The 16634-nt window shown below is 52.7% G+C and overlaps 1 protein-coding gene across 1 annotated transcript; it reads left to right on the top strand.

The window, feature by feature from the left end:
* Positions 1 to 12158: 12158 nt before the first annotated feature.
* On the top strand, positions 12159 to 15351 carry LOC119094458 (phenazine biosynthesis-like domain-containing protein 1). Its single transcript, XM_037217515.1, has 5 exons — positions 12159 to 12367; positions 12835 to 13189; positions 13714 to 13818; positions 13891 to 13974; positions 14383 to 15351. The coding sequence occupies exons 2-5, from the start codon at positions 12905 to 12907 to the stop codon at positions 14704 to 14706; spliced, it is 798 nt and encodes a 265-aa protein (XP_037073410.1). The 5' UTR covers positions 12159 to 12367; positions 12835 to 12904; the 3' UTR covers positions 14707 to 15351.
* The last annotated feature ends 1283 nt before the right edge of the window (positions 15352 to 16634 follow it).

Here is a 16634-nt window from a genome sequence, read left to right as displayed (position 1 = left end):
GAACATTCATAGCATGCCGCCAGCACCAAGTCTGTAGACTGAGCTACCGTTGCGTTGCAAGGAAAGTGAATGTACCGACAGCAAAGGTGTTTTTGAACGTGTCATGCCGACTTCAGGTTCCCCTGGCACCATGTACGGCGCGTAAATAACGGCCACAGATGCACACCGGGCCGTAATTTGGCCCAGCCAGGCTCCGTCGGTCGGTCACGCATCGGTCTGCGCAGCTGTCCGCTCGACGGCGGGACGCGTTCGCCACGCATTGGCCCGGCAACAGAACAGAGCGAGCGCAATTTAGCATACAATTACCGGCAGTTGTCGGCGCTCGTGAATGACTCGGTAAGCGCGTGGTGTGTGATTACCGCCGATACACGGGTTCGGGTTACTCCCCGCGTTTCGGACGGGGCTGAAGGCGGGGCTCAGTTTTTACTTATTTCAATTGTTTGCCAATTGCGGCGCGGCTCGTGTTTCGGGATAATTGATGTGATGCGACCCGTAGGTGCGGTGGCGTCCGCGCTAATTGGGAAGGCGTGCTGGTGTTATGGATGGCCGGACCGGGTGCCATGTTTGGAGTTCTGCTCGACTCGCATCAGCCGTGTGGAACCGTAATGGTGGCATCCCTCTTGCGGCGCAGCAGAGGAGCATTGGGCCATCCGCAGGACGTAGTCAAAGAGAAGAGCCGCGGCGACATGACCCCTCCCCTTAGTTGAGAGCTTTGAGTTGGATACCGGACGATTTCACAGGAACCTGGTCCAGACTCGCAGGATTTCGGAGAAAATCTTCCATCAATCCTGAGGAAAACTCTGGCCGTGAGCTTGGTGTTTCGTGCCTGGAGGAGCAGCGGATAACACATACATCAGGGTCGCCTGGCAGAAGTGTGAACCTTAGCGATGTCGTTGCCATGGGAACTGTGCAGTTGCCAGTTACAGATCCCGCCACCGATATGCAACTCGGCAGCTGATGCGTCCCAAAGACGTCTGATGGCCAGCCATGGGTTTGGGAACGGAGCAGAATGAAAGTCCGAAGCCTAAATCTTCCATTTTTTCAGAATGGACTTCACTGTGAGACTATCCCTATGCACACTGACCTTCCACGTTTTCGTGTCAACAATATAGAGGCAGATCTATTGGCAGAGGAGCAAGATCACCCACAAACACACCCACGCACGTACATTGAACACGCGCGCGGCCATTGATCGGATTTCCAAATTATTATGACCACGAGATCGGAGCTAACGGACGTTAGTCTTCTCTTTAAATGCCCTTCAAAATAAACCCGAGCAACGCATAAAATCGGGTGCACCAGAGCTGTGCTGACATGCCCTACGTCATGCATCATCATGCAGTGTTTCAAGCTGAAGCTTAAGATGGGTTTGACTGGCCACTTTAGTATGGTACGTTCGGAAGACATTTATGACGCAGTACATATGCATGTTGCAAGCCGTTTGGTAAGAAAGCTACCGTTTCGTGCGTGGTCTGTGCGGTCCGCATTTTTCACTTCTTTGGGCGGCTTTGCAGACAGTTGCCGGGGCACATGCCTCCTATTGCAGCCTTGAAGAAGGCATACAACCTCCAGTTTTCAACAAATTTCAATCACACTAAGCTCAGCGACACTTCATTTCTTCCAGTTACAGCACAGTAGACGCGCCATCTGGAGCAGCGTTCTACGACAGGTAACTCGGACCCGCAGGTCACGAGTCCAGTAACAGCACAGTAGACGCGCCATCTAGAGCAGCGTTCGATGACAGGTAACTCGGACCCGCAGGTCACGAGTCCAGTAACAGCACAGTAGACGCGCCATCTAGAGCAGCGTTCTACGACAGGTAACTCGGACCCGCAGGTCACGAGTCCAGTAACAGCACAGTAGACGCGCCATCTAGAGCAGCGTTCGATGACAGGTAACTCGGACCCGCAGGTCACGAGTCCAGTAACAGCACAGTAGACGCGCCATCTAGAGCAGCGTTCTACGACAGGTAACTCGGACCCGCAGGTCACGAGTCCAGTAACAGCACAGTAGACGCGCCATCTAGAGCAGCGTTCTACGACAGGTAACTCGGACCCGCAGGTCACGAGTCCAGTAACAGCACAGTAGACGCGCCATCTAGAGTAGCGTTCTACGACAGGTAACTCGGACCCGCAGGTCACGAGTCCAGTAACAGCACAGTAGGCGCGCCATCTAGAGCAGCGTTCTACGACGGGTAACTCGGACCCGCAGGTCACGAGTCCAGTAACAGCACAGTAGACGCGCCATCTAGAGCAGCGTTCGATGACATGTAGCTCGGACCCGCAGGTCACGAGTCCAGTAACAGCACAGTAGACGCGCCATCTAGAGCAGCGTTCGATGACAGGTAACTCGGACCCGCAGGTCACGAGTCCAGTAACAGCACAGTAGACGCGCCATCTAGAGCAGCGTTCGATGACATGTAGCTCGGACCCGCAGGTCACGAGTCCAGTAACAGCACAGTAGACGCGCCATCTAGAGCAGCGTTCGATGACATGTAGCTCGGACCCGCAGGTCACGAGTCCAGTAACAGCACAGTAGACGCGCCATCTAGAGCAGCGTTCGATGACAGGTAACTCGGACCCGCAGGTCACGAGTCCAGTAACAGCACAGTAGACCCGCCATCTAGAGCAGCGTTCGATGACATGTAGCTCGGACCCGCAGGTCACGAGGTTAGTATTGCAGCCAGATGGGACTAATTCCTAACACTTCATGGTAATACAGCTTTGAGGTTTTATTGAGCTTATTAGTTTTTTGGACAATGTATTTATAGGATCTAATCCATGATAAGGTTACCGCCGATGTGACTAATTATCCTGTTTACGACAAATCTAATCATCCTCTGTCTATGACAGGATGAATTCAATATTTGTGGTTACTTTTTATGTATGCATCCATCTTCCCTCTGTCTCTCTCTAAGAAGGGTTGGTGGGGTGAAAATTAATAATCTAGTACTGATTCCCATCGCATCATTCCCAAAATCGGCTTAATGTTAGTGGGAAAAGCAAGAGCAAAAGGTACCCCTAAAGCTTCATTTGCTTATAATGCCCAGCACATGACTTATATCGTCACTTTGTTATTCCGTTCAAGTCTATTTGTTTGCAATGGTATATGCGACGTTTGTGCAGTACTTGAATTTTTTAATAGCTTTTGCCTTTTTTGTTCTTTAGTTTGTTCTGCCAGCTGGCTTAAACCGGTACAAACCGGCAGGCAGAACCTATAACCCAAACCGAAGGTTGCGCGCGCGAGGGAAGGGGAGAGGGGGAGAGGGGCTGCTGACGACTCGCGTGCGTCGCGGGGCCCGGGAGAATCGCTCCCCTGGAGAGGCCACAAAACACGGCTCCAGACCGGACCGAGCGGCGCCCCCTGGACAGCCGCTCCGATCTTCCGTCAGATGAGATGTGGCTGGACGGTCCGGACGGCAAAACAAATGACGCCACGCGACAGAGCTAGCAAATTGGGATCGTCTTACGCGACAGATGGTGGTTTGAGCCCGAGGGAATTGACTTGGGGAGGAAACGGACAATGTTTTTTGGACGTGATGCCGAGCCCCTCGAGCGCCGAGGCGATTTCGCCCCGCTGAGCCCTGGGCGAGTGGCGGGATGGTTGATTGGCGTATTGGTAATAGTGTTGCCTATTGAGCTGTTGGCAATTTAGGCGTGACTAGACTAAGCTTTTTTCAAAAATGCATTTAAAACTTGTCGTTCTTTTCCGCATCTCCATGAACCAGTGACCAGCCAATCCAGAAGTGTCCAGTAGTCCAAGCCAGTGATGCACCTCGCTAACCATGGCGGCCACTAGTGAATCATGCTAAGCGCATTTCTTTGTCGCCGTTGTTGTCACGCTGCGTGCGTTGTCGCATCATCAGAAATTGCGGGCTACTGAGCGTGCTGCAATCAAAGGCATATAAAGCTTCTTTTACCATTGGAATGAGACGTGCCGTTCGCCTTTGCTGCAACCTGCGCACCGACCTCGGTACAGCTCGTTGTTCGTGACAGGCGGGGAGCCAGCTGCCTGCAGCGACAGTCTCTGACGTTGGCAGCCCTGGATTTGGCAGCTCTGAGTGACAGCCCGTATCCGCCGCACGCCAGCGACAGAAGCACGAAACAAAGGCGCGCCGATCACGGCTGCTAAAACAGCGCTCAGTGCTCCGTGTCTCTCAGGCGCGACCTCCGTTGGAAATGCTCTTTTTTATCCCCCACACCACCTTGTGCTGCCCCCCCCCCCCCCCCGATCAAACAGACCGAGTACGTCGCACTTCCATGGGGTGGCCTGATAGCATCGTAAGTGAGATTTGTAGGTCGATGCATAGAGAGTTCGAGAAAGACTAGTTTTAGACGGTAGGACACTTCATATGGGTTCTTTTGATGGCTGCACAGACCAATACATTTTTATATTTAATCTATGTCCTTTTTATCTGATTTTCTCACGATGCTCATGACCTTGCTCTGCATACACGCGTCAATAACTGATCTAACGACCTACGGTTGATTACTAGTGCGCTCATTAAACCCATACAGAAAACATTCCGTGCCAAGGTTTTATATCCGGCAACGAGTACGCTTTAGAGAAAGCATACGCTTGTTTTCCTACGATGATAAGTGAGGCACATCACGGCGACTGTAGCCATGTACCTGCTTCCATGGCTAGTTTCCTGCCGTCAGGCAACCACTGCAGGAACGGGTGGGTGCGAACTTGACGCACCCGAAACGATGTACCCAAGCCACCATCCGAAGTGGACATTTTCGCATTATTTGTAATTTCTCAACGCGTCGGAAGCTCCATTCGTCTCCGCGTCCGACTATAAATCGGCGCCGAGCGCTGCCGGTGACGCCACGTCCCCGCCTGCGGCAATTTTGCCGCGCCGTCCACGCCCTCTGATTCAGGGCGGCAAAAACGGCGAGCCTTGGAGGGCGCCGTCACTAATGTGGGAGCGGCGCAGGTGGCGCACGACAGTGTGCACGACCTGCACTGTTGCGCCGGCGACGCGCACGTTTTTGCCCCCCGAGATTGGGATCGGGCGCTGGCGGACGCCCTGTCGGCGCATGGGGTCGCTCCTCGTGCTGCCGCAGAGCGGCACAGGTGTGGCACGTCCGACGACAGCGCCGCGCCGAGAACGCCGCAGGCGGATCCTACCCTGGTGACGAATGCACGCGAGGGAGCGATGCTCTGTCGATGATAAAACGTTTTGCGGGCGAGGATTTTCTTCTGCATGTATTTACCTGCAGCACCGGCGCCACGGATTTTGAGATGTTTTGAGGGGGGGGGGCAGGATTTCAAGGGGCTTTCCTGGACAGCATGGGACCTCCGTACAGGGGGGGGGGGAGGGCTCTTGAGTTGTGTCGTATTTAAGGGGAGAGGTTTCGAGGGTGTGCGCTCCTTCATTAAACTGTTGCATGTATCATGTCCAGAATATAAATCCCGTCGATTAAAAAAGATGGTGCCTTATAATTGTCCAGCAAAGGGTCTCTGAAACCTAAAACAGGCCTTCCTGATGCAAAGAGGGGCACATCTAAGGGACACTAATCCATAACACAATGCTTCCGATTCGCAAAGGGGAGTCCAAATCTGGCCAAGTCGTCTCGCTCTCGCAAAACAGGGCATCCTGATTCGGAACCGCGGCCTCTGATGTATGAAAAGGATCCCCTGTTCCAGGAGTCGGGGCTCCGGAATAACGAGTTTTTCCAAACCGAGAACAGGACCTCCTAGTTCATAATGGGGGCCTCCCGAGCCAGCAAAGGGGCTTTGTTACACTACATGGGGCCCTGACACACATCTACTGCACTCTTACTCGGCTATGGGAACCTTCTGATCTGAATTTTCGTATTCTGTGGGTAGTTACAATGCCTTCATTTTGAAAAAGGGCCTCCATTTTGGGGGTTAAGCAAAGTCATATTCCTCCCTCTATCGGCAGGCAGCGGGCAACTACCCCTCTACAATTACTCTGCAACTACTACCTCCCCCCCCCCCCCCAACTGCGCCGGCCCTGATTACTTGCCAAACACAGGCCAGGTACTAAGACTATAAACAAGCTAAAAGTAGCTACTTCCAGGAATGTAATAAAACGTAGGGGTGCACAAGCAGCCTCTTCTGCAAACTTCCATCCGCACTGCCAGTGATGGTGCAAAGTACTAATGAGCAGCTTGCTGTTTGTAGGAATATAGATGACAGATGAAACGCAATGTCACGCCATTTGAGGATATTTTCTACGGATTTTTCACTTGTTTTCAAGGTACCACAAATTACACTCTTCCTCACATGCATGCATGCAATCAATAAAGGAATACGGATAGTGACCACCACAATTTTCCTCGTGTAATTGGACAAGCCTAACCTGGAGCAGGAGACACTGATCGCGGTGAATATTCCGGGCCGCGGAAGCTGTTTTCCACTTTCACGGAGGCTTTGGCACAAGAGAGGCCAAAGGGGCACCTGCAACTTGCGAGCCCAGATATCGGAGGGGGGGGGGGGAAGGGCTGGTGGGCGCAGTTCCTGGGGTATCGGGCAAAATGCCCACCATCTACTGCAAAAGTCCTGCACCCCTAACGCTGCCGGTGAGCTTATTTCCACCCTATGGTTTTAGTGCTCGACAGTAAGACAGACAACTACGGCAGTGGCAACACCTTGAAAGACTCCCATCACCTTCGGCTGCTTCACTGATTGCACTAGGAAGACTGTTGAGATGTTCAGTTAGTTCCGTTCAGACATGCTGATAGACACATCGACTAACTGATACCTGTGCCAATTAAATATCAGAGACCCTAGGCAGTTGAGTACTTCTAAAGCGCTGAAAGCTTCATCAATGGCCATGGTGCGTGTTTGCCAACCATAATTTTTGTTGATTGTATTCATCGAGTTATTTTGATAACAACGCGAAAGTTCGCTACGATATTCCTTAAACTGCTTCTGAGCTTTTTATTTCGAGTCACTCATGATCATAACCCCAGCTTCAAATATCGAGCACTGTAGATAAAACCAATCTTCGCACTATAACATCGTTTACCCAGCACCCCCCGGGAAAGTAGTGGTCGATACTTCAGTATAAGAACCTTGAACGTATGAACTCCCTTGAAAATTATTGAAAGGATCCTTCGTGGTGCAGAATATTTTTGCATTTAGGCGCGCATTTTAATAAGCATATATATATATATATATATATATATATATATATATATATAGGTATATGTACATGCATGTATATGCAAAAACATACTTGCATGTCTAAACTACGGCTTTTGCAAACCTAACCCGGTGGTTTACCTTGGAAAATCGCATCGTATCAGCGTGCTCGATTATAAGTCTGCTTTCATGTGTCACAACATGTTCGGCATGCTCCGCTACCTCTAAGAAGCTTAACTAACTAACAAGGAGTCTGGCAGGAAACTCGCTGCCTTCGTTAGATGCAATACACATTTTCGCATCATTGAAGACGCAGCACGAAAACCCTCCGAAGTGGCGAAAAACCTGTTATCCGTCCGCGCCAATTTCGCCCAAGGACACCAGCCCATCGATACCCGCTCTCCGCGGGGCCGGCTGGGAATGAGCAGACCACCGCCGCGCGCCGTAGGGGCCTGTGTATCTGGCGGACAGCGAGCCGCACGTCCAACGTGTTTTCCCTGGGGCCGCTCCATTTTCCGTGAAAGAGTTAATTGTGAGCGCTGTCGGGTAAAAAGAGGCGATTTATACTTACTCTGGAACATACGGAAGCTGGCAAAAACTAGGCAGTTCGGCCCAGCGTGTGGTCATCACTCAAAGCTCTGACAAATGAGCCTAGTTGCAGAATAAATGACCACACGAGCTAATGGGAAACGAATGGCCTTTGTTGCAATTTCTGCGGGAATCGACATCCATCATTACTGCCTCCTTGTGATGATGACATAAGCTTTGCTGGCAAAGTTGCCGGTGGCAACACATTCTACTCCCAGGCGCGGATGTTGACATGGGACAGTCCTTGGTGAGCACCAGGAATTGACGGCACCCGCAGGGTATCAAGCAAAAAAGGTTCTCCAGAAATATGGAAAACAAGGTCATCAATCACCTTGATAAAAAACTGAAAGGCAAGTCTTGGGGTCGGCAATGAGGTCACTTCTAATGAGTTTTACAAAGCATTCGGCAAAGTATCCCAAGCTTGCATTGCTATTCTTATCAAATGCATGCTCTCAAATGTGTTTTACGTTTAGAACATTGGAAATAATCCAGCTATTGCTTTGCTGCCCTACAACACAGCGCTGCAGCGAACTCTCATCTCGAAATTAGCACACCCTACTTTGCTGCAATCCATCAATGCACACTGATCGTATTTCTCGTTATAATTAATCAAAGCACGAACAGCATTAGCCCTTGGGTTTCGATGCACCTCACGCCACGGCTTGTCCACCCAGTCGCACCGCTCGGTCGGCTGCCGCATATCCGTCACGGGGGAAGGCCGCGTGTGTATACCCAAATTAGCCGGGGGTCGCGCCGAGGACAGGGGCGCGCGGCCGACCCCTCTGACCGCGTGTTCAGCCCGCCGTCGCCGCAGAAGGGTGGCCGGCCGGGGCGTCGCCTTGCCGGCGGCTGAGGGGGGGGGGGGGGGGCGCGGGACGCCGCCGGTCCCAGTGACGTCAGCGCGTGCGTGTGTGTGCACTGGTGCGGCCAGCGCGCCGCGCGCCGCGTGCGCCGTCAATCAAACGAGCACTTAGCATAAACGCGCTGATGGCATTAGCTGCGCATGCGCTGATTACTCCCGGTGGATAACAATGGTTAAATTTATTAGCTCGTGCGTATAATGTTACATGCTATCTGGATGACGAGCACTACGCAGAGCACATTCGAAAGATATGCCATTGAGGTAGTCTGTTCACATCAAAGTTGGCACCCGCCAGGGTGGCCGGTTGGGTATCCTTCGCTCGGGTGGGGGTCAGTTTGGCCCTCTGAGATCTCAGGAACTAAGAGGTTCCTAGGTGACAACCTTCGGGTTAAATAAGGTCGAACAAGACCGAATTCCCTGTGCTAAGCAAAAGGTCACATGCTCATTCAATGTCAGTGACCACGTTTAACCTTTTCAAATTCATGGTGGCCAACATCACACCAGACCACCTTGAGTTTTGCATTTGATTAAGTGACAAAGATTACGAACAAAACGTTGACCGGGGTCATTTTAGCTCAGTTACCTATTCTGACATTTAAGAAGTCCATGAAGGTTGTGTAATGTGGTCTCTGTCATCAATAAATTCGAAATGAGCACCAGAAAACACGCCATACAGCAATCCCTAGAGTAAAAGAGCAGGTTGGTTTTGACCTTGGTCTGACCATCATACCTGACCCTAGGTCAATATAAGTTGCTCCTTCAATTGTTGTGGTGCCTGAGAAAGCATCGCAGAGATGTATAGTTTCACCCAAAATTCCGTTATTGGATCAGATTGAAAGATTCCCTGAAAATTACCTTTGCTGAAACCGTGGCCTCATTTTGACCTGTCATAGATCAGCGACCTGACAAGGTACATCTAATTTTGTATGCTAGACGATTGGCTATTCAATGGTCTAAAGCTATGCAAAATTTGGTGACGCCACGCCACGCCGTTCGGAAACCATTCCGGAAAAACCGGGAGTCAATTTGACCCCCGCTCGAGCGCGTGTGAACGCGCGCCCGGGTGGCCGCCCTGATACCCTTCGCTCGGGTGGGGGTCAATTTGACCAACCCCCTTTGACATTTCAGGAACTAAGAAAGCTAGAAACATCAAATTTACAGGGTGTATTGACCTGTACGTCAACTCACTCAGGTCAAAGTTTCAGGTTCCTAGATTATGACCTTCGGGTCAAAAAAGGTCAAGCAAGGTCAAGTTCCAGGTTGGTCTCCACAGTCCTCCAGAACCTAGATAACCGTTTCTAAGCAAAAGGTCACATTCTCACCCGAGGTCAGTCAGTTAAGGTGACCAAAAGCATACAAGATTGCCTTGAGTTTTGCATTTGACTAAGCGACAAAGACTACGCAAGGCAGCATATTCCAAAAACAAAATGCTGACCTGGGTCATTTTAAGTCAATGACTCATTCATGACATAACAAGACACACCATCATGTAATTTGCTCATTAAACTATTGTGTTGCCTAAGAAAGCATCTCAGAGATGTATGGCTTCGTTTAACACTCCGTTGTTGGATCAGATTGAAGGATTCCCTAGAAATTGCCTTTGCTGAAACCACGGTCTGCCTTTGACTTGCCATTGGTCAACGACCTTACAAGGTACATCTAATTTTTTGATGCCAAACGATCCACTATTCAATTGTCTATAGTTATGCAAAATTTGGCGCGGCTACACCGCGCCGTTCGGAAACCATTCTGGAAAAACCTTCGAGGGGGGGGTTAATTTGACCCCCGCCCGGGCACGTGTTAAGCTATAACCAGCCAAACCGTCCTTAGGTCAGGTAAGCAGGTGCGGCTCGCAGCATGTTACCATACATCCAGTCAGGATTCAGTATTACCTTTTATTGTCTTGCTATGGACTTTTTCAAGTCCATAGCAAGACGATCATCAAAGCTTCGTTCGTTCATCTTCCCAGCTTTGGCTGTGATGAATACGTTGATTTGTAGCGATAATGGCTGGTATTTGGGTCTCAAACCTCTGACAAAAGTGTGTGTGTATGTGAATATATATATAAATATATATATATATATATATATATATATATATATATATATATATATATATATATGTGTGTGTGTGTGTGTGTATGTGTATGTGTGTGTGTGTGTGTGTGTGTGTGTGTGTGTGTGTGTGTGTGTGTGTGTGTGTGTGTGTGTGTGTGTGTGTGTGTGTGTGTGTGTGTGTGTGTGTGTGTGTGTGTGTGTGTGTGTGTGTGTGTGTGTGTGTGTGTGTGTGTGTGCGTGTGTGTGTGTGTGTGTGTGTGTGTGTGTGCTCCAACATACTTTGAGGAGTATATGCAACAAAGAAACCAATGCGAATGATATGAATATGTCAGCATGTACAATGAATATTTTCTAAATCCTGCTCTTTTTCTGCCCACGTAAAGCAGAGCCAAGCACCAAAAGCTAATTCCTAAGCTTCTGAACAGATATTGGGCTGTTATTTTTTTATAAGCTTTGCAGAATGGTCTGCTCGAGTAAGCGGGTCCAGTCCGTCTGTGCTTACGAAGTGAATTTTTTGGGTGCGCCACGAATCCATTAGCCAAATTGTGGCGATCCAGTCAAGGAACAATTTTATGTGAGGCGCAGTTTTGCCCCACGACCTGAATTGACCATTGTGAACCAGTTGCCAACTGACCTTGGCTGTCGGCCGTGCCAAAGAATGTACCCGCCCTGGAACTGGGTAGCCAGTGCTGCTGGTAAACAAGTTCAGCGTCCCTCCTCCAGACCAAGGAAGAAACGAGAAATAAATGCAGCCAAATAAAGAACAAATTAGTTAGATAATGTCAACAGGTGTCCCTATTGCCATTCCCATCACATCGCTGTGAGCGCTTACACATCTTTTCTTAAAAACGCATTTCTTCGGCGAACCAAAACTACAACGGTGCTGTGTGAAACTAGTTCAGAACCATCAGTCGGGATTATCCGGTATTTCAGCCGAGTAGTACAGATAATCAAACCGGATTCAGCCGGATTGGACGTAGTCCCGTCTCCGCCGTAGCCACGGCCGACGTAAGCCGTATCACTCGCGCTCGCTACAACCCCGTATATGCGTGCATCCATACGCTGTCCCTCTCACCGACGAGTGACCTGATCGGGGATGTCACGTGACCCGGGTGTCCCCACCGCCACTGCTTGGAGCGTCGTCGGGTGAGCCTGGAGTGGTCGCTCTTTAGCGAGCGCCGACGCGGCCCCCACCCCTCCCGATGCGTCCTGGGAAGCACTGTTTACACGTTTCGTTGGTCAGTAAGGCAGATGTACCCCACAGTGGGCACCGACGACGCGGAGAACATCAAGGAAGGGGCTGAGGGACTAGAGGGTCTGCTACTGACACTACGACCGCGATGAGGACGACGCCGTGTGATCCTGCGCTGGTTCACCGCGCGCGCAGCAGACTCCCAAACCAGCGTTACTTCCCCCGCCTCCGGCCAGGCCGACAGCGGCCGCCTCTCTTCGCCGCCTGGACGCGCCCCTGAGACCGAGCGGCCATGGCCAGCGGAGGCGGGCGACTGGTGCCGCGCAGACCAGCACCAGCTGGAGCTCGTGACATTCCCGGCCGGCGCTGCTCTGTGGGACTCTCTGGCTCTCACCCAGCCTGTCAGGTCCGCTCCCCCCAGCTCCCAGCCCCGCCTCTCCCACCTCTCGGCCGCCTCCGCTGCCTCTCATCACACCGAAAGCAGCTACCTGAGCTCAACGCCTGAGGACGACACATCCAGAGCTGAGACTGGTCAGCTGCTCTTTAAATCAGGTACGTTTTTGCTTTGGTCACACGCAGGCGTCGTAGTTCAAGCGTAGAGTTCGGGACGCGAGGTGGTTTTTGCTGCCTCTGGCCACTGCCTGCGCCACGGTCAGGACAATTAGTGACTACATTTTTCGATGCACGTTTGGCGGTGTAAACGTGACTGAAGTTATTCCGCCTACGACGTGATGATAACTCACTGGCGACAGGCCATACGGCTTTCAGAAGAGAACGAGAGGTTAAGTGGTAGCCAGAACTGCAGCCAACATTTGACTGCAGTGACGTCTCAGGAGACGAAGCCAGGCCACGACCTGAAAACGACGAAAGCCACTGTCCGAGGGGGGGGGGGGGGGGCGCGGACGGCGGTGTCGTTCAAGACGAGAGTGGAATGTGCCAACCAAGTGTCCACAGTTAGCGTCATAGCGTGTCGCCTCCACCGATGGAGGGGGCTTTCAGTAGGCGTCCTCTGTCCCCAGGTGCCTGCCGCTCCAGACCACGGAGGTGCACTGCGGCAGCCTCTCCTCGCGCCCCGGCACCACAGCCGCCATGGAGGGCCGCCTGCAGGAGGTGTTCACGGTGAACGCGTTCACGGCGTCGCCGTTCGCCGGCAACCCGGCCTCCGTGTGCCTGCTGGAACTGGAGCTGAGCGAGGAGCAGCTGCAGGGCGTGGCGGCGCAGATGAACCACTCGGAGACGGCCTTCGTGACACGGCTGGACACCGGCGCCGCCTTCCAGACGGCCGACACGTTCCAGCTGCGCTGGTTCACGCCGACGACCGAGGTGCAGCTGTGTGGCCACGCCACCCTGGCGGCGGCCGCCGTCCTCTTCAAGGTGGGGGAAACACGGCTCGGGCCGCGACACTGGAGGTACCGGGTCCACCAGCGCAGCGTAAACTGCGAATAGCAGAATCAGCAACGTACAAATTGTGAATAACTAAAGGCATTTACGTAGTGAGCTACCCAAAGGCTGAAGTTTGCTCGAGCCTGAGTAGCACGGTGTTGTTTCTCGCAAGCAGTCATTGCAGGGGACAGGCTTGACGAAAGCGAACAACGCCAAACGATCAGCGGAAGAAAGCTATCAATCACGCGCAACGATACACGCTCACACGCTAATTACATGAATTCAGCAAAGCTCCAGCAGCCTGCCCGTTTTCTGTCCAACTCTTCCGATTGAAATGCGTCATTTACAGACCACCGACCTCAGACCTCGCCGCTGTGGGTCTGGCTGTTCGTTCCACGACCACAACCATCCCCATGACCATCCCCTTTCCCTCCCCATGACCATCCCCATGACCATCCCCTTTCCCTCCCCATGATCATCCCCATGACCATCCCCTTTCCCTCCCCCTGCGCCAGGCGGTGGAGAACCAGCAGCCGAAGCTGACCTTCATCACGCGCTGGGGGCTGCACCTGACGGCTCGCCGTGACGGGGACCGGATCGAGCTGGAGCTGCCGCTGAACCCGCCGCAGCCGCTGCCGGCCGACCGGCACCAGCAGCTGGCCGCCGCCGTCTGCGGCGAGCTGCCGGTGGCGGACAGACAGCTGTCGGCCGCCACCGGCAAGCTGCTGCTACGGCTGGCCGACAGCTGCACCGTGCAGCAGCTGGAGGCGCTGAAGGTGAGCGACGGCGCTCCAGCGCGCTGTGTTTTACCGGGGAGATTTGTCTGAGTCAGGCTTTGTTGTGTCACCGGCCGGGCACCAACCAGCCGACCCGTCTTCGTTTTCGTGTTCTCATGACCTGACGTCTCGGTTGTCCCTAGCCTGACCCGTCTTATCGGGTATAAGTCTGAGCCACCCGAAGCTGACCTTCATCACGCTTCATCACCCGCGCAACTGCCGAGGTCTTCCGCGTCACATCCCTCACACGCACCACAGCCGAGACCACCGAAGGGCAGACGGCCATAGCCTATCTTGTGCCCCCGGACGGCAGGCGCCGCCGTCATCACGCAGACGTCAGCCAGCCGGCGGTCCCTCCGCCGCCTCTCGCGCAGCGCCGCCCCCTGAGACCGCGTGCCGTGCCCTCAGCCGGACGTGGGCCAGCTGACGCGCCTGCACGACGGCGGCGAGGTGCGCGGCGTGATCGTCACGGTGCGCGGCGGCGGCCAGTTCCACTGCCAGAGCCGCTACTTCGCGCCCTGGGTGGGCATCCCGGAGGACCCCGTCACCGGCTCGGCGCACACCGTGCTGGGGCCGTACTGGGCGCGCCAGCTGGGCGTCGAGAGGCTCTCGGCCCGTCAGTGCTCGCCCCGCGGCGGCCAGCTCGCTGTGGCCGTCGACTGGGCGGCGGGGCGGACCCGTGTTGCCGGAGAGGCTGTCATTGTGCTCCGGGGACAGCTGCGCGTCGCCTGACGGGTTGAGAGGTACTGAGCGGTCCTGAGGGGTCCCGGGAGGTCCGCAGAGGTCCTGAGGAATCTCGTTAGGTCCAGAGAGGAACCCGACGGATCGCCTGGCGCCGGACTGGTCTGGAGGACTGCGACCTCTTCGTCGTCGTCCTCGGTCTGAAGTAGCCTCGCCTGTCGGTTGCCTGGGAAGCCAGCCAACCCCCAGAGAAGACCTGGGTTGTCAGATCTGGCCGGTGTCTGAGGGCTCTGCAGGTCACTTGATGATCCACCGATGCCCGAAAGGGTCCCCATATCGATAAGGGAGTTTGTTGGTCATTCGAAGGCTTTTAACGTGAACAGAAGGTTTTTTGTGGATGCATAATGAGCCTGTCGTCGTGCAGTGGCATATATCAGTGGTTACGGAAGTCAATACATATATGTACAACATCCCACATAAAACGGCCGGAGAGTTTGATGTAACGGCTGCACGGCGCTTTCACCTGTGTTGGGCACGGATTCAATGAACGTCACCTTTACATTAACATGACGTACCCACCACTGCTAACAATGAGTGAACCATGACAAAAGCAGACGATTAAATTTGTCAGCGCTATGCTTGTGTTATAAACATGGGCCTCATTTCAAGAGTGAACACATACCGCTTGCCAGTGCCTGAATGCAAAGTTGAATGAAATAAGAACATAACTGTGTACCATTATTTAAGAATGATATGCCCAAGTTCCGTGGTTTCCTGTAGTTTCTCAGCGATTTAAGCTAAAAATTGCAGCTACTGCAAACACAAACGATATTTATACTGATTTGTATCATACAATGATTTTGGAGACTACTTGGGGAGCTGGTATGGAATGACCACTTGTTCAATATTCTACGCCACAGGCAATCCACCGCGGGCAGCCTGCTGGCTTCCAGCCATCGCAGCGTATTTGTAAGGAACATAAAGGTAAGAACCAAAGGCTGTCATCGTTCGCTGCATCATCACACTCGATTCACAGTGACACACGATGACGTTCGGAATCCCACCAGCACACAACGCTAACCCGCAGTAAACACGCAATCATTCGACACCGAAGCCCAAATCCGAGTGAATAGCGGCGTGCGAGCTCCACCTGTGCAAGCAAATGGGCCCAATAGAGCTTGTCGTTGCCAAATGCGCGGAGTGTCGCCGGGGTGAAACACTGCCTCCAAAAAAATTCCCAAGGTCGGCCGCCGCCTCCGGCGCTGGCGCAAGAAGAAGCAGAAGAAGTGTCGGAGTCGGTCCTGTTTTGCACGCGCCCCACGATCGTGACCCAGATATTGATTTCCGCCTATTCTGGGGCGCTGGTGCGCACGATGCTCGATATGAATAATGATGGGCGAGACGTTTCTGCCGCGACGGTGACCTGATTCTGCGTCCATGGCACCGCCTTGTGGCAAGCTTAGTAGGTTGCGGCAGTTTGCGAACATGCAATACAAGTGTCTCGAACATCATCAGTCAAAAGCTGAGGGCAGATAACCCGCTGCTCGTGGCATAAGCGTTCCTTCCTTCGCCGATTCGAAGGAAAAATGAATTGAAAATAGCGGCAGATTTACTAGAGACATTTCCTTTCAAACGTCATAACTGATTCAACCCTGTTTTGTGCAGAGATTTTCGCTTCGATTACCTGTTGGCTGGCATCAGTCTGACCTAGAGACCTCAAAATCTACCGAACTAATTCTGTCGCTTGAGCGCTGAAACTGTCCACAAGAGTGTGAGCTCTCCTAGACATCCGCACGGTTTACAAATGCTGTCAATGGCACAATGACAATGGGAAAGGTAGGGTGAATGTGTTTTGAAATGCTCTAAGCTTAGTGGATCATCTGGCATGTCGTATTAGAAAATGTATTTCAACACCAAAGTAAAGATGAACATCTGAGCATTTTCACTTACGTTCCATGTATGCGCTGAACTTCTGAATT

The sequence above is a fragment of the Pollicipes pollicipes genome, unplaced genomic scaffold (genome assembly GCF_011947565.3).
Source record: "Pollicipes pollicipes isolate AB1234 unplaced genomic scaffold, Ppol_2.1 Scaffold_4002;HRSCAF=4701_pilon_pilon_pilon, whole genome shotgun sequence".
NCBI lineage: Eukaryota > Metazoa > Arthropoda > Thecostraca > Pollicipedomorpha > Pollicipedidae > Pollicipes > Pollicipes pollicipes.
Note: the sequence above shows the minus strand (reverse complement) of the source record. Positions and strands in the feature narration are given on the sequence as shown.